The 23,510-nt window shown below is 41.9% G+C and overlaps 1 protein-coding gene across 6 annotated transcripts in view; it reads left to right on the top strand.

Annotated features, from left to right (window-relative positions):
• MSANTD2 (Myb/SANT DNA binding domain containing 2) overlaps positions 4,259-23,510 on the top strand; it is a 30,295-nt gene continuing 11,043 nt past the window's right edge. For 2 of the 6 annotated variants that reach the window (XR_001917492.1, XM_018043241.1), the window contains exons 1-2: positions 4,259-5,048; positions 23,132-23,221. Coding sequence is in view for 3 of the 6 variants with exons in the window: in XM_018043241.1 (XP_017898730.1) it covers positions 4,284-5,048; positions 23,132-23,188 (822 nt within the window). In the remaining 3 variants the exon portion in view is untranslated. Of the gene's footprint in view, positions 5,049-16,589; positions 19,209-23,131; positions 23,222-23,246; positions 23,300-23,510 lie in introns of those variants that run through there. The other 4 variants (XM_018043239.1, XM_018043238.1, XM_005699583.3 and 1 more) reach the window with 3 other exon arrangements.

Below are 23,510 nucleotides of genomic sequence, written 5' to 3'. Positions count from 1 at the left end.
GCACTGGGAGACATGTACAAGAATGTTTGTAGCGGCATTATTCATAATATCCTAATTTAGAGACAACCCAAAGACTCAGCAGTAGGATGGATAAATAAAATGTGATATATTCATAAAACAGAGTATTTTACAGCAACAAAAATGAATAAACTGCAGCCTCATACAGACTAGATGAATCTTAAATTGAAAACATAATATTGAATGAAAGAAGCCAGACACAGAATACATGTGATTTCATTTCCAAAAAATTCAAAACTGGGGAAAACTTTTAGCGATGCATAACCATGGACAGAGGAGCCTGGTGGGCTAAGTCCATGGGTTGCAAAGAGTCAGACACAACTGAGCGACTAACACTTTCATTTTTTTCAATCATTCGATAAAACTGTAAAGAAGGGCAAGCCTGCATAGTGGTTATTTTTATGAGGAAGATAGAGTTTAACATTGGGAAGGGGTTGTAGGATAGGGCTTCTAGAGTGCTGGCTATATTTTATTTTTACTGTCTTGGGTGTGGTCATATCAGTTCAGTTCAGTTGCTCAGTTGTGTCCGACTCTTTGCAACCCCATGAATTGCAGCACGCCAGGCCTCCCTGTCCATCACCAACTCCTGGAGTTCACTCAGACTCATGTCCATTGAGTTGGTGATGCCATCCAGCCATCTCATCCTCTGTCATCCCCTTCTCCTCCTGCCCCCAATCCCTCCCAGCATCAGGCGTATCTGTTTTATAAAAATTCATTTAGTAGTTGTGATGCATGCTTTATGTACATTGTATTTCACAAGAAAAAAGTTTTATAATACCAAGTTCACCCTGGCTACTGTTTAAGCATGCAAGTATGTAAGCAGGAAGTCCAGTTGTCCAGGAATGACAAGAAAGAGGCTTGGATGAGGGTTGAGAAGTAGTCAGATATAGGAAATAGTTTAGAATTAGAGGTAACAGGACTTGATGTGGAATATGAAGGGCAAAAAATACAGCAACAAACACAGTCATAAAACACAGTGAGAGTACGCAACAGAATTAACTAAGCTTCTGAAATAGAAAACGTTAATGTGAAGTGCTAAGCTGTGTGAATGGGTATCAGATGGAGGACTTCTGTCTGACACATCAGGGAAGGCTTCATAGAAAAGCTGGGAAGGAATTTCCCTGGTGGTTCAGTGGCTAAGACTGCGAGCTCCAAAGGTGTTAGCCCGGGTTTCATCCCTGGTCAGGGAACTAGAAGCTGCATGCCACACCCGAGAGTTCACATGCTGCAACTAAGACCCGGCACGGACAAATAATTAAAAATAGATGAAGCAAGTATTTTTTAAAAGCTGGGAAAACAGTTGGCACAGATTATGGAGGAAATGGATGAGGGGTGATACAGTTAAAGGAGATTGGTGGATTGCTTACAGGCAAAAGCTTTGTATTGTCCTGTACTCTTTTGCACATTATTTTATTTTTGAGGCATTTCATGCATTATCTCTCAAATAAGTTTTATCTACTTATGACTACCATCTAGATCCACAAAACGCAGTAGCCATTCCACAAGTCCTGATTGAACCATGAAGTCTTGAACAAGTATATCACACAGCTCCTAGAAGCCAACACCACGGTCACATGATCCTGGTGGCCTAGATGGCAGGGCTTCTACACTATAGAATTGAATACGTATTAATAGCTTTTACATTATTGACTTCATTTTACCTTCAAAATGTTACTGGAAGTTTTATCTTTGATACAAGCTTTTCTCATTGGATAGACTGATGGGTGTGGGAATAAAGGGGGGATATATAGAAATAATGTCTAAAACAGAAGTTAGTGGGAAGGGAGACTTCTCAGTCAACCCACTTTATCTAGGAAGGTTTCCTGCATGAGTCAGAGTGATTTGAGGATCATCCAGAATTAACAATAGAAGGAGGCAACTTTTTTTTTCAGGCTTGTGGAAAAATAAGAGTGGGAGAAGCAATGATTTTATCTCTGTGGCGTTTCTGATTTCATGTATGATTTTAGGCACATCTCTCTCTTTCACAGGGCTTCCTTGGTGGCTCAGCTGGTGAAGAATCTGCCTGCAATGAGGGGGACCTGGGTTTGATCCCTAGGTTGGGAAGATCCCCTGGAGAAGGGAACAGCTACCCACTCCAGAATTCTGGCCTGGAGAATTCCGTGGACTGTATAGTCCATGCGGTCGCAAAGAGTCGGGCATGACTGAGCAACTTTCACTCACTCTCTTTCATACACACTATACACCTTGTCATTAAAAAAAATTACTGTTGGCCTAAATGAGAGTGAGTTTTGCTTTCATAGGTGTCTAAGATTCCACTAGAGCCCGTGAGAGAGTTGGAAATGAGAACACTGAAAACCAGAAGTATAGAGAAAGTGAAGGGGGAAGATTAGATTAACTAGAGTACAAGCAAAGTGATGTGATTGCTAGTGCTCACACATGCTTGTGAGAACCAGGAACCGTTGGAAGAGTTTTATCTATGTTAATGCATTTACTCTCATGACAATGCTGTGAGGTCATCCTCATTTCACAGCTGACGATACCATGACACGGAAAGGTTGGGTAAATAAGTTGGTTGAGCTTACAGAACTGGAATTTAAAGCCAGGCTTTCTGGTGCTAGACTATATATATATATATATGTGTATATATATATATATATATATATATATATATATATATATAAAAGATGTGAAAGATTTATTGCTTTGAATTTTTTAATTGGAGGATAATTGCTTTACATCGTGTTGGTTTCTGTCCTATAACAACAGGAATCAGCCAGAAGTATACATACCTCCCCTCCCTCTTGAGCCTCCCTCTCACCCACCCCAGTTTTGAATTTTTATTGGAAGATAGTTGATTTCAATAGTTTATTGGAAGATAGTTGAAGACAGTTGAAACTAACACAGTGTTGTTAGTTTCAGGTGTAGAGCAAAGGAAATCGGTTATACATCTACTAGACTATAACTTTTTCTTAGAAAAAAAGGAAGAGATAGCATAAATGTTGGAATTTGTGCTTCTTCATTCATATTCCTATCTTATAAAGTATGGCGACATTTTAAAATGGCACAGAGACAACTATCTCCTCTACTTTGTCCCTGGTGCTTATTCCTTTGGCTTTCCAATGACAACCATGTCATTCTCTGGGGTGGCTCTGAGTTTATTCTTGACTGTGCTTGGTCTTCCTTGCTGTACTAGCTTTTCTCTAGTTGCCAGGATCCCAGGAAGTCTAATTGGCCGCGTGTGGCCTTTTCATTCCGGTGGCTTCTCTTGTGGCACACAAGATCTAGAGGCCCTGGCTTCAGTAACAGTGGCATGATGGCCTAGTTGCTCCACAGCATGTGGGATCGTCCCCCATCAGGGATTGAACCCACCTCTCCTGTACTGGCAGGTGGATTCTTTACCATTGAGCCACAAGGGAAGCCCTGATTTTGAGTTTAAAGTGCAGCTGACCTCAGCTTTTTTTTTTTTTTTAAACCTGATATATTTGCCGTTAAAAGAAGAAAAAACATTTCATAGCTTATTTATATTTGAAAAACAACAACAACAAGCAGCTGGGGCCTTCAAGTTTAGCAACCAAGATTAGATGTTTGGCTTTGAAGAATATTGAAATAGCTTACAGCGATGTATTGGACTTGGGGTGTTTAACGTTCATTAAACTGCAGCACTTTATGGAACGATTACCACTAATTACTGGAGGTCACAAGAGCAGTCATAATTGACAGTCTTTTTTTCGTCGCCTTACACTGGAGAGTATGAAAACTGGGAAAAACGATGTAACTTCCCAATTAGGGAGGATGGAGAGCGGTATGGGAAAGTAACTTTTTTGCTGAGGCTGGGAGTTCATACTCATTTACGCTGTAGACAGATCGTGCAAGCGCAATTAAGACGTCTAACTGTTCTACAAACCATCACCCCCGTCCAAACTGGAAAATAGATCAGAACTGGAATAGGACTTGCTCTTCAAATACTGCGCTTGGGAGTCTCGAAAAGCTACATAGCACAAACCAAGCCTGGTTCCCAGATGCTTTTTAAAGTCTTCCCCAGGAATGCTCTCCCTGCATCCTCGGCGCCTTCCTGGCTGGGCCCGGCGCGGGGCTCCCCAGCCACCGCCCGGGACGTCAGCCCCTGTACCCCGAGGCCAGTTCCGAAGAGGGGAGCGGCAGAGCCGAGGGAGGAGCGCGAGCGAGCGAAATGGTCAAGTCCTCCTTAACTCCGGGCCCCCTCGCGGGCCTCACCCCTCCTCCCGGGGGCTGAGATTGGAAAGGAAGTGGGAAGGTTTCAATCTGTTCCTCACACCGGCGCCCTCATGCCCCAACCCTTCTCCTCCGCTCGGGGCTCCGGCGAGCCTCATTCCCGCCCCTCGCCCCGGGAGAGGAGCGCGCGCCGCGGCCGGGTGCGCGGAGAAAGACCGCGGGCTGCGGGCGGCCTCCACGCGGGCGCCGGGACCCGCAGCCGCCTGCCCGCCAGCAAGCCAGGCCCGAGGGCAGCCCCGGAGTCCGGGGCGGCCGGATGTGAGGGCGCGTCACTTCCGGGCGGTGCAGCGGCGGCCGCTTGGAAGATGGCTGCGCCCTGTGGCTCGGAGCTGCCCGCCAACTCGCCGCTAAAAATCCCGAAGATGGAGGTGCTCTCCCCGGCTTCTCCTGGTGGCCTGAGCGACGGAAACCCATCGCTGTCCGACCCTTCTACGCCTCGGGGTGCCTCCCCGCTCGGGCCGGGCAGTGCGGCGGGCTCGGGGGCAGCGGCGTCCGGGGGTCTCGGGCTGGGGCTGGGGGGCCGCAGCGCCGCCTCGTCCTCGGTCTCCTTCTCCCCTGGTGGCGGCGGTGGTGGCGGGGCTGCGGCAGCCGCCGCCGCCGCCTGCCGGGGCATGTCGTGGACGCCGGCAGAGACGAACGCGCTCATCGCAGTGTGGGGCAACGAGCGGCTGGTGGAGGCACGGTACCAGCAGCTGGAGGGAGCCGGCACGGTGTTCGGCAGCAAGGCCCCCGGGCCGGCCATGTACGAGCGCGTGTCCCGGGCCCTGGCCGAGCTGGGCTACGAGCGGACCCCGTCCCAGTGCCGGGAGCGCATCAAGGTAACCGGCCGCCCGGCCTGGGGCAGCAAACCAGAGGCAGAGAGAAGGCGGGGAAGCGGGCCTCGGGGGCGGGGGCCGGTCTGAGCGCAGGGCTCCCCTCCGGGGCCCGGTGGGCCATTCGCATCTCCTCCGCCTTTTTTCTTCTCTCCCTGGGAAGGGGGGGGCTTTTTTTCCAGATGGCCGCCAGCCCGTAGGTTTTCTGAGTTTGAAGTTGGGCGTGCCTGCCGCCGCCCCTCTTTCTTGCCAATCGAGGATGTTCTTGCGCTCTGAAGTTGGTAGTTTCTCATTGTGCTCCCGGCGACGGTCCCGTGCAGCCGGCGCCTCTCGCCCCCACCGCCGGGGCCCCTCGCTTTGTTCCAGGCCTGGGGGCTCCCAGGCAGAGGCTTACAGGCCGGGGCGGGATGGAGCAGGGATAGAAGCGGGGGAGGAGGGGGAGATGCTGAGCTCCACCACCTCACCCCCCAGTTTAGGAATTTTCAAGTGAGTGGCAGGGGCAGAGCCGTACGAAAGGCGCCTTCAGACGATGGCCTTTGTGTCAGTTGTCTTGCTTCTGCCTTGAGCTTGCTTCTAACTCGAAGAGCTATCAAGAGTTGAGATGCTTTGGAGAATTGGGAAGGCTCGGTTGTAGCCAGATACCGTATTGCTTTTGTGGAGTTAGGACACAGTTGAAGTTAGCCTGGCTGATAGTTGGTCCGAAATTTGAGTGTGATGTCTCCAGAGTTAGGTTGGCTTGAGGCCCTGCAGTGTTTCTGACGAAGCTCCTTCTTGAAAGCATGTGTTCCCCTGCTTTAGCTGTTGTGCCGGATGTGGTGACAAGTGAGGCTCTCACTGTGCGTCTGGCCATCCTTGTGTACCTGAAGGTTCAGTACAGAGACTTAATTTGGGCTAGAAATGTTACCTCCAGTCGGGTTACTGTTTTCTGTTCCTGCTGACTTTTAATCTGGGAGTTCAGATTTGTAGTATTGGCAGATACGGAGTTGTTTTTTTAGGTAAGTTGGTTGGTGTCCTTCTCACAGGGTCTGCTAAAAGATTCTGGTAGAAGACTTTCCCCCTAGTTCACGGAACTACTACTTGTTCAGAGTTATAGTATCAGTGTGCTTCGTTTCTGGCAGGGCTAACACTTTTTTGGAACTCCAGGGTGGGGTAAAAATCCAGTAGGAACTGTCATACTCACACTGGAGAAGGATATGGCTCCAAAATTCCAGAGATCTTGTCTCAAGTGTTCATTTGAGGACATTGTGGCTTAGAAAATTTGGTCCAGAAACCAAGATATTTCAAACCTCCTATTTTTAGGAAATCTGACACCCATTTCTCAATTAGAAAATTAGATTGGTTTACTTGATAACATGTTATCTTTGGGTCCCCCTCCCTCTCTGTTTTAAACAAGGATGTCATGAAAGTAAATAGTTTATAGATAGGATAAATAGTAGCGAATAGTAGCCACTGTTCTCTGAATCTCATTCCTTGTTCTATTCAAGGTTGTTAAGGTTAAGTTCTGGGGAGTTTTTGCATTGTGCTGTAAACTTTTTTGAGTTTAGCAGTACCCTTTAGGCTTTTGTAATTGTTTTAGCTTTATCGATTTTTTATTTGTCCATAGAAATTTCCCAATCAGAAGGACAAAGGGTGTTATCCAAAGCTGCTTATGAATCTCACTGATTATAAAATTGTTTCTCAAAAAGCCAGGAAATCTCTAGTTGGGTTGCATCTTTGTCCAGTTATGAGAAGCATAACCTAAAGCAAAGAAAGGAAACTGGGCTTCTCTGAAGAATTTTCAAGAGGATCATTTTCTCTGTCTCCAAGCAGATAAGATCAGATTGACCTCAAGTTCTTAGACTATTTGGAGACTATATGGATGTTGATGTACTCTAATCCACAGTAGCAGTTGATGGGGTGACCAGATCACTGTTTTTTGTTTTCTTTTTTACATAAACAATTCCTTAAGTGTGATTTCAACCAAGGAACCAGACTTCTTCATTAACAGCATTGGTCTTTCCTATTGGGATTATAAGCTCCATAAAGACGAGTTCTGATCTCTTATTCCCAACAGTATTTCCAGTGCCTAGGACATAAGTAGGCACTGGATACATATTTATTAAATTCACCAAGTAAACAAAGCCTTGAAGGAGAATGTTGGAAAGCATAAAAATCTAGAGCAGTGTCCAGATTTTAACCCCAAAACATAGACTTTGAAACCCAATTTGAGAAATACTTCCTTAAAAACTAAACTCTGTCCCTCTTGGAGACTTAAGATGAATGTAATCTTAAATATAGATGCACACGTGGTCACTGAAATCATAGCCTTACACAATTATGAGGTGGATCTCCAAGTACTCCAGATTCTGTTTGTGAAAATCAAAAGGCAACCTTAGGAAATTCCCAGGGAACCATCGCAAACCACTGAAACAAATCTTTCAATCCCAGTTTCAGAAATGCTGATTTAGAACAAGTAATTCAGAAATCTCTTTCACTTGATTCTGTTAATGAGAACTACAAAAAGAAATTCGACAGTCCTTTTTGCTTTGGAATTTGCAAAATAGAAACAAAGTAGTGCAGTGAGGTATGGACATGGAGGTATATCTTATCCAGAATAATGCAGCTCATTTAAGTGTGAACTCATGTCAGAGGCTCCCGGGGAAGGAGCACCGTGTGCATCAGTTACATTTCTAGTCCAATGTATTTATTTAAATATCTATCAAGATTCAGCTATGAAGTAAATAATTTCTTCTAAGTTTGAAAGGAAGGATGATATATAGTAACTTCAGTTTTTCCCTGAAACTTTCCCAGAATCATAGTTTCAATATATTGATGTAACAAACTTGTCATATGATGACTCTTAGATTTTGCTACCAAAGGACTATTTTTAAATACTATCCAAGCGAATATGTGTATTTCTAAGTGCACAGGTTTTTAACTTAAAGTCAGATATAAACATTTTTTTTTTAATTGCTGCAAAGTCTGACATGTCCTGTTACTGGTATTTGTTCAGTTTTTTGGATAAAATGGGTGTGTTTGAGACTGGCTTGCTACACGTGTTTGGTATTGTTTGGTTCTGAAGTTTTGTTGCTTTCTGTTTGTTTGCCAGAAGAAAATAAATCTGCTAACAATTCCAGCCTAATTTTGGAGTCAGATAAATAAATGGGTGATTTACTATCCTTTCCTATAAGCCTTGTTGTCATATCTCCATTTTCTAAATGCTTACGTGTTTACTGTCTGCTTGGTGTTAGGTGAAGAGAAGAACTGTAGTACAGAGTCCAAGAGCTAACTTACAGTGTAGTTAATGTTTGTATACCCACACCTAAGAGTTAAAAAGCTGTACCAGACAACACAGGGGATGGTATGCAGTGCAGTACTTAGTATCGGATGACGAAAGCAGACCATAAGTGTGATGACTGACTTCATGCGAGGAAGAGGGCTCAGCACAGCCCATACTATAGTAGTTGAGAGACCTATCTAGACTTGGAATTCAGAGCCAGATGCCGGATTCACACTTAAGTCAGTTAATCCGATGCCCTGCAGAACTCATTCTCAAGTCCCATATTTTCAGGTGTTCTCCAAAACTTTGGCTCTTGAGAGTTGGCTTTTTGTCTCTTAAACAGATGCTTTACTCTGGCTCTGCCTGAAGATGAAATGCAAGGTGATCATATGACCTAAAGAACTTGTCTTTGCTCTGTCAATGCTGATTGTTTATCAGATAAACTTATAAGTGGTGGGGAGTCTTCTGCCTAACAAGCAAGATGATTGACTTTTTAGGGACATTGTCTTGATCTATATTCTTCAGTAATTCATCATAATCTTTGGAACAAATATGGTACTTTAGCAGACAAATCACAGTGTGGTATATTTGATCTTTCATTGTAACTATCAAGACTTGTCATTATCTGTCCTGTGAGAACAAATAGGACAAAGATAACTCGGAGCCCACAAATACTGTTGTCCCTGTATGAACATTTTAAGACTCTGCCTATCTCGAAGGACTTTTCTGATGTTAGCGCACTAGACTTTCTGCATTATCATTGAAAGATTTTTCAGAAATATGGTCTGCCACTCAAAAGTGTTCATACGAAAGATTTAGTCAGATTTATCTCCTTCCATTTCTTTTGTTCCCAAGCCACTGCTGCCAGAAAACTTATGTGTTCCAGTTTTTTTGTCTGCTTTTGAATCTGATGGAGATTTGATATATATACTGAAAGAGTAGACTCCCAGCCATACACACATATATTTAGGCTTTTGGTTTTGGAGGTAAGGACTAGTAAGCACACCTTAAAACTGTGCGTGAATAGGCACCTGAGTTTATTTCCTGGCATTTTGGGAAGTCTTCTGGAAAGTGGAGTGAAATATTCTGGATCCTTCATTAAGAGGATATGTAAAAAAAAGGAAAAAAACAGAGAGGAAACCCATAGTATAAAGCAGTGCTGTTCAATAAAACTTTCTGTAATGATGGAAGTGTTCTGTATCTGCTGCAGTTCAGGGCAAGAGCCACTAGCCAAAGGCTGTTAGGCTTTTGAATGTGGTTAGTGTGCTTGAGGAACTGAATTTTTAATTATGTTTCATTTTAATTAATTACATTTTAAATTATAAATAGCAACATGTGGCTAGTGGCTACCGTAGTGAACAATATAGGTAAAAAGTTGTTATTCAGAATATTAAAGAAGGCTTTATTTTATGAAAGGACTGTCTTGGCTACACCCTCAGACCTCTGAGGGGGCGGGAGTCGTGTTGGAAGTTCTTTCTTCGTGCCCTCCCTGTTGCTTTACCCCTGAGTAGGAGGAACCTTGACAAGTCAAGAGATATGGTTCGCCATTATAGGGAGAGGAGCTTTTCCTGTAGGGAATAAGGTAGTATACTCTCAGTTGACTGGGGCAAAACATGCCTACACTGTCTAGCAGACTGTGCAGTAGCTGCTGGCCACAGGCAGTAATTGAACACTGGAAAAGTGGCCAGTGTGGCTGTGCCACTGGAGTTTTAATCTCGTTTAATTTATTTATATTACTAATACAACATTGTAAAGCAACTATAAAATTAACTTAAAAAATAAGTTAATTTAGTGGCTATTATATTGACCAGAACAGCTTTGGAATTATAGTGTTCAGACTTTTTTTGCTGTGTACTGCCAAAAGAGTTTTGAAATCCATGCCGCTCTCTTGAATGTTTGAAAGCTGACATTAATATTTTTTCATCATATGTTTTAAAATTTATGGGGCATTAACAGGATATTGTGGGCAGGAGGAGAAGGGGACGACAAAGGATGAGATGGCTGGATGGCATCACTGACTCGATGGATGTGAGTCTGAGTGAACTCCGGGAGTTGGTGATGGACAGGGAGGCTTGGCGTGCTGCGATTCATGGGGTCGCAAAGAGTCGGACACGACTAAGCAACTGAACTGAATTGAACAGGATATAGGACGTATTAAATCTAATATGAGTAAGATGAGATTGATGTAAAACTTACTGAATAATGTGCTCTGAATCTGAAAGAGTCACCCCAAATTCTTATCTATAGGTTTTATCAAATATATCAATGTTGATGATCCCACAATATTCCACTTACACTTAAAATAAACAATATGATTAACCTATATTCCTTTGACTATTCTAAATTCAGTAGCCAAGCTTCGTGCCTAAAAAATATATACAAGACTGTGAATGACAGGGTCTCTAAGGTTTAAGGTGCCTTGATCAGTCATTAAAGAAGCATATAGGCACTACAGTTAAAGACCCCTAATTTAGAACTTTGAGCATCTTTTCTGTTTCTTTCTTGGCTGATATAGAGCTCCCAGGCCCTTGGAATTCCACTGCCTGGAGGAGCCACGAGAGATTGAAACTTAACTCTTGGCTAAAGGCCAGGCATCTGGGGAGGACTTGGAAATCTTACCCATTGCCTTTCATCACACTCATCTGACAGATGCATCACAGGGTTTCTTTAAATACTAAGGTCTGAAATAAGGACTTTTTTTTCCCCATTATTCATCAACAGATACGTGAGGGCTTTCTGTGGGAGGCCCTTGACATACAGCAGTGTATCGTTTACCGTCAGAGTCTCCTTTCCAGGGAAGCAGGAGTCAGGATGCTAGAGCACCACCTCCAGTATTGTGAGCATGGTCTATGGATTGTGTGGACATTAAGCTCCTGGTGCCATAGCCTGTTTAAAAGTCATGCCTTTCAGTTGGAGAACCGTTTGCTGTAGTGCATGAGGGTATGCCCTAGACACCACACGCGACTGGTGGGGCTGTCATCCAGGGTCAGGTCAAAGGGTGGAGTCACTGGTTTTGGGAAAACAGCAGATGTACCAGTTCTAGGACTTTCTGTTTCCATAAGTAACTTTTTCATAGTTTGAATTGCAGTTACATCCATTACATATCTCATTCCTTAATTCATACACTAGAAAGAAGACCAAAGCCATGCATCTTCTTGAACATCCAGGAAGAAATGTATTTTACCCTGTGGCCTGGCACTCGCATGACACACTCATGTGCATAAGTAGATGCCGGTGTATGTGAAGCCAAAGCGGATTTCACAGAGCAGCAGTGCTCACATTGCATTTGCGGTGTGTCATGCGCTGCTCCAAGTGCTTTGCAAACCTAACTTAATTAACTCACATGGTGACGCTACACTTACCTGTGCAACACAGTCTGGTTTGTTCTTTTCTACCTGAACCCAGATCCTCCAGCCCCAGTGTCTCTTGAGTGGCATGGTCTTCAGCGCCTGTCTGCACCTGGCAGGCCTCTTTCTTCAGCCCCCTCCCCACATCTTCCTTCCCCCGCCCCCCACCACAGGGCTTTTCAGCATTGCCGCCCCTTGCCCCCCAGTCCGTCTGTCCCTCATCTTTCCTCTACCCCAGCCACATTCTCGTTTGTCTCCAGAAATTCCCTCACCTAAAAGAGGTGCAAAAAAACACCTGGGAGGATGGGGGTGACCACACCCATTGGTACTGGGTAGCATGCTTACTCCTTGGGGACTGGCAGCTCAGGGTCACATTGGCCCCCACGTGGGCCACACCGCGGAGATGGCAGGGTGGAGGAGCTGGAGGAACTAGGGGAGGGGAGACAGGTTAAAGACATCCAGGGGACCAACAGCTCACAGAACAGAGGAAGGGCCTGGAGTCTTTCTCCTGCAGGTCCCGCAGCCACAGTGATACACTCCAGGAGGGCATGGGGTGGACCAGGGATGTTCTAGGTTTGTTGACATGACCTCAGTGAGGTTCGCCAACACTTGTTGGGGGCAGCAACGCCTCCCCATCACCATGTCCTACTCTGTGCCCAGGGCTCAGCTCGTCCCCCTCCCCCAAACTGGGGGGGTCCTCAAATACCCCTTACCTGCACCGTCCCCTCTAACCTGTAGCGGCCCTCCATCCACCCTTGTCTCCCTAGCCACCCTCTCACCACCCCAGATCCTCTGCACCAGAACAGGTCCTGTTCCCCTGGATGGTTATCCCTTCATCTCCTGTGTGGGGTGTTGAGAAAGCTGCCCACAACTCATTAAAATTGACTACCAACCTGCTAATGGGCTAGAACCTGCAGGTAGATGGAAGAGAATAGAAGAGAATGAGGTGACATTCAGTTTTTTCAGTCATTGTGCTACTTTAGACACAAGGTATCAAAACTCCAGAAACATTCATTTGGGACAGGTCATGTCCCAGATATTCTCATGAAATGTTTTCTCCTGTATAGTTCTAGAGACCTAGAACCTATGGCTTAAGGGGAACATGAAAGGAGGTGGGAAGTGGTAAAAAATCAGACTGGAGACAAACAAGAGGTCAGAGGATGGGCTAAGGAGTTTGGACTTTGTTCTAACTTATTAGAGAGTTTTCAGCTGGAGAGTGGCATGGTTCCTCTTAGGTTCTCGAACTGGCTGTCAGGTGGAAAATGAACTGGCAAGGCTAAGACTGAAAGTACTAAGATCTTTTAGAGGCTCCTTGCAGAAATCTACAGAGGAGATGAAATAGTGGCAGTGAAAAGGGAGAGAACAGAACAGATTTCAGAATAATCAAAAGTAGTGAAGCTGTTTTGGAGAATCTGAAAATTTAGATTTGCTAGATCTTAACCTGGCTACACAACTCACTGTGTACTTCTCTACCAGTGTACACAGAGGATTGTAATTGCAGTCCTTAGAGGTCATCATAGTACTTCATTGCTTAAGTTTTAAGCTTTAAGTTGGTTCTTTTTTCTTTCTTTCTTTTTTTTAAAAGCTGTGCTATGTGGCAGGGGGTCTTAGTTCTCCCTACAGGGGGAGCGCAGAGTCCTAATCACTGGATCACCAAGGAATTCCCTAGGTTTGGTTCTCAAACCCAATGGAAGTGTTAGTCATTCAGTCATATCTGACTCTTTGGTGAGTCAATGGGCTGTAGCCTGCCAGGCTCCTGTCTACAGGATTCTCCAGGCAAGACTGTTGGACTGGGTTGTCATTTCCTTCTTCAGGGGATCTTCCTGACTCAGGGATTGAACTCAGGTCTCCTGCATTGCAGGCAGATTCATTATTGTCTGAGACACTAGGGGAGCCCAGAACCCAGTGAGATCCAGCTAAATAAAACAATGCTTTAGGGCAGTCCTGTCTGTTATACAGACTCCCTTGGGTTCTGATCTGCTCCCCAGGCTTCTTAAGTGATGGTCCTGCTTTCTTTTTTCCTAACATTACCAGAGGGCAAGAACTAAAATCAGATCTAAAATTTCAGTGTAAATTTTCATGCATTCTCTCAGAAGTATGCTCATGTCACTAGGATGAGGTAGAATAGCAGGGCCGCCCCCCCACCCCGACACACACGTACACTTTGGATGGTTGTATCTGTGTGGTGTTTGCAAATTTTTTTTTTTTTTTTTTAAAGGGAGAAAAAACTTCTTGAGTTTCAAAAACGAATACCAGTACCATCTTTTAGATAGTTGATTGTTAGGATTGCCCATTGATTGTTAGGTACTGTGTAACTGTATTCCTGTTGTGGGGTTTATGCAGTGTGTTCTGCCTGGTATTTACCATTGCAGAAAGTTCCTTCAGTGTCGAAAATGCATGCTCAGTGAATCTGCGCCTCCTATGCTGCATATGTTACAGATTATCTGGGGTTTGTAATCTCTGCGGAGTCTTCCCCGCTATTGTTCTGAAGAACTGAAAAATGTCTGCATACTGGAATAAGGTGTATATTTAAATCTGTGTAATTCTTAACCTATTTGTAGTTGAGAGAGTCCTTGAGAGCCAATGGAAATACTTTTTTTCTTGGCACTAATCAAATGAGTGTTACTTTGTCACTTGGTGGGATGTGATGTTATTTCCTGATAGAATACAGACCTGTGTTTATTCTCAGACATTTTAGGAATAACAGCCATCATCTTATTTTTATATGTGTGTTCTTGGCTGTATTCATAAATTACATTTCTTGAGCTACCAAATAATAACTTCATTCATTATAAAGTGATGAAATAGAATGGAAGTTATTTACCTAGATTTGTTTTCTAGTAGCATTTTCTCAGCCTGTGTAAGATGACTCTGTTGTAACAGCCTGAATTTTTGAAACTCACAATGTTGTTTCTCTACTATCTACCTTCAGATTAGTACATTTATCCAAATAAGTCAATTATGTTTGTACTTGATATTAATAAAACCAGAATAAAGTTCATATCTAACAAAACCTGCTCTTATCATTATTATTTAAAATTTACAAATACTTTTCTCTAAATGGATAGAGCTGCTTAATGCTTTAGAAAAAAAGAGTGTGATAGGCCAGAAAGTACCTTGATCTTATAACTCTCAACTGCCACATACAATCTTAAGGAGTTTTCGTCATTCACTCATCCCTTTAGCAAAAATATATTGAGCTGCTTCTGTGTGCCAAATGTTTGATGGAGGTTCTAAGAATATGTCAAAGAATAAAACTGGGAAAAAAACACAAAAACAAATCCGCTTGCCTTTGAAGAGGTTATATTCCAGTAGAAAACAATATGAATATTTTAAATATGTTAATTCAAAACTATTAACACAATCAGAAAATCCTTCAAATAAGAAATTCTTTTATATTAGCCTTATTGACCTTAGAAGGTTTGAGCTCTCAACCTTCCATTATGCATAGGAAATAGAAATTCATTTGCTTTGGCTTTATTAAGAATGATTTACATGATTTTTATATTATGACTTCTTCTTGTGATATGTCCAGTTGTCCCTGAGTTTTGCCCCTCCAAGCAGCAAAGTGCCATGCTGCTGGTATTCATGCTGCCATTAGATAATGAGCACATCTGTGCTGGTCCTGGTGGCACAGCCTTCAGCAGAAATGTATAATGTTCCTTCTGTCTTGTTGTATAAATCAGGAAATATGGTTAATAGTTGGATTTGAGAAGTCAGAGTTTTGCCAGTTTTAGAGCAGTATAAAATAATTTTTGACATAAGTTATATAAACCACATTACAAAACTAAGAGGAAAAAGCAAGGGAAAGTGTTTAACTTCTTCACGATGGCATATCTACAAGTCCGTGAGATGTTATTTTTCAAGAAGTGGTGGTGAAGCTTATTTTAATTCCAGTAAAATTTCCATTGGAGAAGGAAGTGGCAGCCCACTCCAGTATTCTTGCCTGGAAAATCCCATGGACAGAGGAGCCTGGTGGGTTACAGTCCATGGGGTTGCAAAGAGTCGGACACGACTGAGCGCACAGGCAAAATTTCCATGCACCAAGGAAGAAATGAGAAACCTGGATGCTCTTTGCTTTATTGAAGTCCGCGAGAGTGTATATAGGTCATTCATGCCTCTTACTTGATTCGTGCCTGCCTCCTGCTTTTTGCAAACAGGTTGCCCAGTGAGGCTAAGTCCTTACTCCGGGTGGGTAGCAAGGATTCCTTTTTTCTCCCTTGTTTATATGTCACTGTGTTAGTCACCATATTCTTGCTCAGACTATAAACCTTTGAAAATGGCTAAATGATTAGCTTTTAGCCATAGAAGAATGAATATGAGTGAAAAGTTAAAGTTATGATGACACAGCCAGGTGTTGGTGAAACTTGAATAATGTATGGGCAATAACATATTCATTTAACAATGTTACCTAAATATGTAACAAACCTAAATCTAGGTATAAACTCCTTTTATTAATACTTAAAGATTTCACATGTTGTCAAACAAAACTTGATACAAGTGCTAATAAAGAAGTGAGCATTCTTTTATATTGGGTGATGTTTAGCTGAAAGTTACTTGCTTTTCTAAACAAGGTTCTGACACTGATCGCTATAGTAAGGTTCTTCTGAGTTTGTTATTATCATGTGCTTAATGATAAAGCTTCACTGCTATTTTTTCTCTACTTGAACTAACCTTCACATAAGGCACCTTGATTTCCAGGTGGTGTGACTATTCTTATTGTAATAATAACAAATATTTAACATTTACTGAGTACAAGCTACTAAGCAAACACTGTTTTAAATGCTCTACTTGAATTTTTTTTTTATTTAATACAAATCTATGATGGAGGTAATGGCAACACACTCCAGTATTCTTGCCTGGGAATTCCCATGGACAGAGAAGCCTGTCGGGATACAGTCCATGGGGTCACAAAGAGTTGGACACGACTGAACAACTATCACTTTCACTTCATGATGGAGAGACTGTTACCAGCTCCACCTTACAGATAGAGAAATTGAGGTACAGAGCGATTAATTTTTCTAATGTCACAGAGCTAGCAGGTGGTGAAGCTAGACTGTCTGACTCTCCACTTTTAACCACTTGATTATATTGCCCCATTGTGAATTATCAGTCCACCTTTATTAAAATTTAACAGTTGAAACAGTATTTTGGCAACAATGAAATCATAAATTCAGAAATGCCAAAATCACACAGCAACACACAGATGGACCTCATAGGGCTCATATATGTTTCTTGTCATAGAAATGGAAACACAAATTTTAAAAATCCTTGCAGATAATTCATGGTATCCTAAGATTATAAACATAATGAGAAACATTGATTTGAAAGTCCCAAGAATTTAAAACAAAGTGTTGAAACATAAATAAGACTTCCACTGTAGACAGCTCATTCAGTCATTCATTCAGGCCTTTATATGTGTGATGGTATTTATTGGACTACCAACTCTTCTTAAAGAAATTAAGTTTGAGGTTAAAGAAGGAGAAACATTTACAGGGTAGAATGAGCTTTTTGACAGTAAAAGTGGATGAGGATGTGGCTTACTGAAGGAGACCGCAGAGTGAGCACTGCTTTATGCCTGCCCTTGTTCACCTAACGTGTGAATGACTGGGTGCTCTCCTCAGAGGTGAGGAGGGTGGGATGGACTGTTCCGTAATGCGTGATATAAATATACAAAAAGGAGACTACGCAGATGAAGAAAGCTCAAAATAGACTCAAGAAGTGAGAAATCAAGCGAGTGCAGGGAGTATAGCAGTAACCCAGGTAAATGTGGTCACTTCAGCTAAATATGAAAATGAGCTGTGAACTTCCTGACAACTATGGCAAAAAGGTAACTACAGTGATTTTCTGTACTTTTCATTGTCTGCAGAAGGGAAGCACACAAGGTCCTCGTTCTAAAACCTAAGATGAATTTTCATTAAGGACACTCTGATAGCAGCCTTGGATAAGCTCTTACCTTTCTCTTCGTTCTCTTTTCTGTTAAATAGGGCAGCATGACGTGTCTTCTGTGTATAGTAATACACTGCCCGGATCCCTCCCCCGGGGAGTGAGCCGCTGGCGCGTCCCCACCAGCTGCCTGAGTGGTGATGGCTTCAGGAACCCTCCTGAAGGAACCCTCCTGAAGGAACTCTCCCAGGAATGTCTGGTTGCCCATGGCTAGGCTCCCTCTCCACTGGCAGCCTGGACTCAGTGACTGGTCAGTGCTGAAATTCAAAAGCCCAGCCGCCTTGCCTTAAGGGAGCTCTAAAGTATTACTCACATTCCATACTTCACTTTAGGATTAACCAAGACCTCTGCGGCAGCCGTGAGTTACTTCACCTCTCTCTTCCCCGTCCTGTGCTCACAAATGCTGTTCTGAAGAGCTCTCCGCTGTAAACGTCCTGCACAGCCTCCTCAGTGTCTCTTTCCTGGGACCCTCTCTTTTAGCATCATTGTAAAAATTAGAAATAATAAATGTAACCTGCTGACCCCCAACTCTCAGCACATGGTAGGAACTGAGAAAATGTTAGTTATGGTTTCCTTTCATTGCATGGGACATTGAGCCACCTATGGACAATGTCTGATTTTTGTAGAAGGTACAGACATTTTTTTTCATACGGTAATTCCTTTTAGCAGTCCTCATAAAGGTAAGAATAAAATATAAAAATGCTACCAACTGAGCTATAAAGTGTTACAGTAGATTTTCTGAGTTTGCAACAAGTTTCTCAGTAAGTTCAGGTTGCTCAAAGACAGGTGCACAAACTTAAAGCAGGCTTATTTTCAGATTTTTCATAGAAAGTTTATATGTCAAGATATGAAAATATATTATTTTCATGCATTTGGGACCTATAGCTTATACCCTGTAAATGCAGAAAGAAAAAACCCTTTTGAAATAATGTTTACCAGGTTTTAATAGTCAACTGAACCTTAACCTAATGCTTGTACCTAGGTATCTCTGGAGGATTTCTAATGTTACTGTTTAGGTAATTTTATCTCGATGTCCAAATTATTATTTTTTTCACAACCAAATACCTAAAATTTACTAATGGGGAAAAAAAAACTATTGTAAGTTATCTTTGCATCATAGATGGTAGTTTTCAGCAAGAAGATAACTGCAAAACTGAGAATCACATGATCACCCTATGAAACAGATCAAGTGGCCTTTTTCAGAGGGGAGCCTGGTCTGCCTGAACATTGGTCTCATGAATCGAAGAAAGTACCTCTGTGTTTGGGAAGCAGTACGCTGTTGTAAGGATGATGCTTTGAGGATGTTCAGAACATGTGTACACGTGTGCATGTGTCATGCTTAACTTTTAGACACTGTTGATTATGGAGCTGTCAGCGTTTAATGCAGGATGTTTGTATGAGAGAGGACTTTAAAGATGAATGGCTCTCACAGCTATCCTAGAGAGATTTTAGATAATTCTCTTGAATGTGTTTTTTAGTTATCACATACTAATAAAAGCTACCATTTTAACATCATCCAAATACTACTTTTAGGTGGTGCCCTGGGATGTGAAGTACTGAGAAAAGATTCAACAAAGAGATGCTAATGTAGCAACGTCAGCGCTGATATAGGAGGTCAGATGAAAATAACCTCTCCTCCAAGTCAGTGCTTTTTGAAACAACTGATTTTTTTTTTCCCTTTCAAGTGGGGGGTGGGGTGGGGGAAGTTCTAGATACATAGTGTTATCTGACTGGGTTTGATGACTGCCTGCCTGTTGCCTGCATCTGCAATAATTAAGTAGTTCAGTAAACTCTAGTTTGTTTGTTTGTTTGTTTTTTTACTTGTCTTAAATAGAGAAACCCTTGAGGATTCCATATCTAGAAAGACTTTTGTATCCCAAAGACGCCCTTAAAACTGACCATGCAGATAGGTATGGTTTATCTAGTATTGCGGCCAAGATGAGATTTTGTATGAGTATCCGTATGATTTATAGACAGTGTAGAGTTAAAAGCTTTATAGCCATATGAGTTTAGTTTCTTGAGCAATGGAAGATGTTTAATTTTGACAATTAGTATTATCCTCCTTGAGGGATTTTTCTTCTTACTCGGAATGGGTGAGACCCTCAGCTGCTAGCATGGAGGAAGCTAGAAAGCTTAGAATACTCACTGAGAAAGTTTCCTGAATGATTTGTTCTATGTAAGAATTTCTCCCTCATAAAGACACACTGATCAGATATAGACACAAAAGTGAGTCACTGATAGCCAAGTTTGGGATGAAGTGCAGCTGATAGAACTCGATCCTGGACAGTTCTCCACAAAGACTGAGGCACTAGAGAGCTAAGAGCTCTTGCTTTCTGGTGGTCATTCTTGGGTTTGGCCCTGTTAAAATCCAGGAAGCAATCAAGTCTTATTTCCCTTTTGTATCTTTAACTGAACTATTGTCAAAGAATATTCTTCACTGTTTAATTTGTAAGGCATAAGAAATAATAAAATTTGGACAGGGTTTACAGAGCTCTATTTGGCAGGCAATCCATCCTGCCCCACCACCCCACATCCCCCATCAAAGAAAAGTGTAATAGGAATGGTAGATATTTTAAAATAGCCTTGTCCTCGGCAGTTAGTCCTCCTGTATTACAAAGAAATTAATTTGCTCTGCTAATTATGGCAGTATCTGTGTTGTATACTTTTTGCCACTCCTGCTCTTTTCAAAAGGTTTTAGGACTCCTACCTACCTTGGATTTATTGACTTTAATACATTTAATGCATTGTATGTTTATACAGTGAATTTCCGCATTTTCTTTGCTAAGAAGATTTTCACCTTCTTATACTTTAAAATTACCTTAATTTGTTTAATAAACATATATTGAACAATCCTTACATGACAGGCACTATTCTGGGCTCCAGGAAACAGGGAACAAGGCACACAGCCTTTGCCCCTTTGAATTTACAATCTAGTGAAATAGCTTTTTTAGGATACAGTAACATTTTAGAGTGTCATTTGGTAATTTTTACATGCCAGATCCCTTCTGAAGGAACACTTGTCTTGGGGCCTTGGCTCCTCATTTGTTAAATGAGGAAGTTGGACTAGATGATCTTGAGTTCTTTTCCATTCAAAACTTCTGTAAGGTTTTGGAAGTTGGACCTGGTTTCCTCTCAGAGCCTTGGGCAGCCCTACCCTCTCTCTGTCAATCATTATATTACGGGCAATTTTACAAAAGAGGCACTTGGCAAGCATAGTGACAGGGATAGGTAACACATAGTATCAGGCACCGCAAGAAAGTCAGATGAGTTAAGGACAAAGTTTGAGGACCATTGTTCTCAGTAATTAGGAAGGCATTGCTGACCATGATGGTTTCAGTGGAATAACAGATCAACTTTGATCCCATGGAGTTGAGGATTGAGTTCCTGTAGACTTTACCTATTCCTTGGAGTCCCTTTAGGCTGTTAAAGTGGGGAGATGTTAAGGCTTAGCCGTTGTCCTCTAAGGAAGGCAGTCAAGACTTAATGTTTCTATACTTGTTTCTAGGTGTGTGAATTTCCCTGGTCTAAGTGGTTACCTTAGGTGATTTACTTAGAATCTCAATTGATAAGTTAATCAGATAATGAATGATCAAGTACTTTGTGACAGGGCTGGAACAGATAACATAACTTATGAATCATTTATTACTGTTTCATTGCCACCACAGAAAAACATTTCTTTCCCAGTAGGTAGAAAAAAAGTGCTATATTTTTGTAAAGAGTAAGTTGATACCTTTGTATGCTTTTACCTATAGAAATTGTTTCTTTCAAGAAATGGGAATTTTGCTAATTTACCTCTTGAAGAAAATAGTAAGGCTGCTTTATCTAAATGAGTAGGATTCTGAGGAAGCTGGAGAAATTGTATTTGAATTGGCCCCAGTCTTCAGCCTCTCTTGTAAAACATAAAACACAGACCAAGTCTACCTTATTTTAGGATTTCTGACTAATATGTTATATATTCTTTTGTGGAAAAAAAAGACCCACGTGGCATAGAGCAGAGTTTCTTAACCCAGGGTTCTTGTGTGAGCTCTTCAGGGAGTCCATGTGCCCCTTGATATTGTATAGAACAGTTTTGTACAGGTATTCTTCTGAGGAGGGGATCCAGGACCCAAAAAAGCACCTCTGCTGTAGAGAGGAAAAGGGCATCTTGAGAATAAAGATTTCTCACTTGTCAGATCTTCTATAGTGCTAAGAACCGGGCAGTGTGAAACAAGTGCTGTTGTATTTTTTGGTTTTCTTTTGTTGGGTTGTTTGGTTGATTGCTTTGGTTTTAAATGATTTAGTTTGATTTGAAGGATTAGGTGATTGGCAAGTCAATTTGCCAAATTTTAACATACAGAAAATCTAAGAAAATAGGTAGTAAAAATTACACTGACCTTAGATGGGTTTTGCTTTAACTGATTTCCTCGTCATTAGTTACAACACTGTCTATGTATACATACATATATATATATATATAAATTTATGCTATATTCTTAATATTCCTTTTACTGTGTGCAGAAATGTTTTTACAGTTGTCTGCCATTTCAAACTTCCCCCCGCTGCCTTTGTGCTCACAGTAGGAAAATCAAACTAATTTAAGAAATTCTGAGTCTCTCTTAGAAATATTGAAATAAACTCAGTATTGTTCTGTTGCTTCAATTAACTCAGAGCAACTAATTATAACACAGTAAAGCAGCAGCTTTAGTTTAAAAGATGATAGATCTGTTTCTTTTGCTTTACAGTACACATCAGCTTAGGCTGAAGTATTGTTTTTAGCACTTTTTATAAACAATCGCTAGAGATTTGCACCTAGTGTCATTCTGCTATTGCTTGTGGAAATATAGTATGTGATTTTTAAGACTTTGTTTCCAAATAAGTGTATCCTTTATTTAATCATTTGGGTTAAAGAGTCTTAAATTTATCATATTAGTTGGCAGAGGGTTAAGATAAACTGTAAGCCATTTCTAGTATGGCTAATTTGACAACCACATTTGAAAATCTGTTTCACTGCTTGTTTTTTTCTTATAACATTGTTTCCTACTGTTATAACTAAGCTGTCCTCCCTGCAATTTGACTATTTTTTCATCTGACATCTTAGACTGATCATGCCAGTGTTTTCTAAACAAAACATTATATGGCGGTATGCCTTATCTCTATTCCTCCCTGTTATAGACCCTGTTCCAGTTAGAGACAGTTCTGTTAGATCAGTGATTTTGTCATGGTGATGATTTTATGATTGTATGAAATGGGGCACGTTTTGAAAAAATGATGGAGCCAGTAGCAGAATTAGGTGGCGTATGCCCATGTAATTTTTTGAGCTTGCTTCCTGCTCTGCCATACCAGGGAGGAGTTCTATTCTGCCCCCTTCCTGAAAGCCAAAGGGGAGTTGGAGGACACTGAAATAAAAAGAAGCCTTATTTTTTGACCCCCAGAGTAGCTTATATAATGTCAGGAAGGGCTTTGATGAAACCACTGGCCCTACTTAAAGATCTTATTTTCCAAGCCTTTCATTATTTTATTTGCCCTTTTCTGAACTCTGCAATTTCCCTCTCTTGTAGCTGGTTCGATGCCCAGAACTGAATGCTGTGTTCCAGCTGTGGCCTCACCGGTGCTGAATAGAGAGGAAGAGCCACCTCCATAGCTTACATGTGATTCCTCTGCTTATACAACCCAATACTGGATTTACTTACTTTGGCAAGATAGCTGCATCGTGCACTGTATTTAATGTTACGTGTACTGTAACCCTGGGTCTCTCTCTGCATTGCTGCCGTTAAACCCCCAATCCTGCCAATCTTAAAGCTCCTGCCTTTGTTTACCTGCCCTGCTCCCCACCCCCCAGACTCCCCTTACATTCATCCACAATGAATGTCATCTTTTATTCTCTCATTTCCTCTCACTGTAATCTTAAACTTTGGCAAAACCTTCCCTCTGTCTATG

Source organism: Capra hircus, chromosome 29 (genome assembly GCF_001704415.2).
Source record: "Capra hircus breed San Clemente chromosome 29, ASM170441v1, whole genome shotgun sequence".
NCBI lineage: Eukaryota > Metazoa > Chordata > Mammalia > Artiodactyla > Bovidae > Capra > Capra hircus.
The sequence above is the reverse complement of the archived record's forward strand: the minus strand, read 5'-3'. Positions and strand labels throughout refer to the sequence as shown.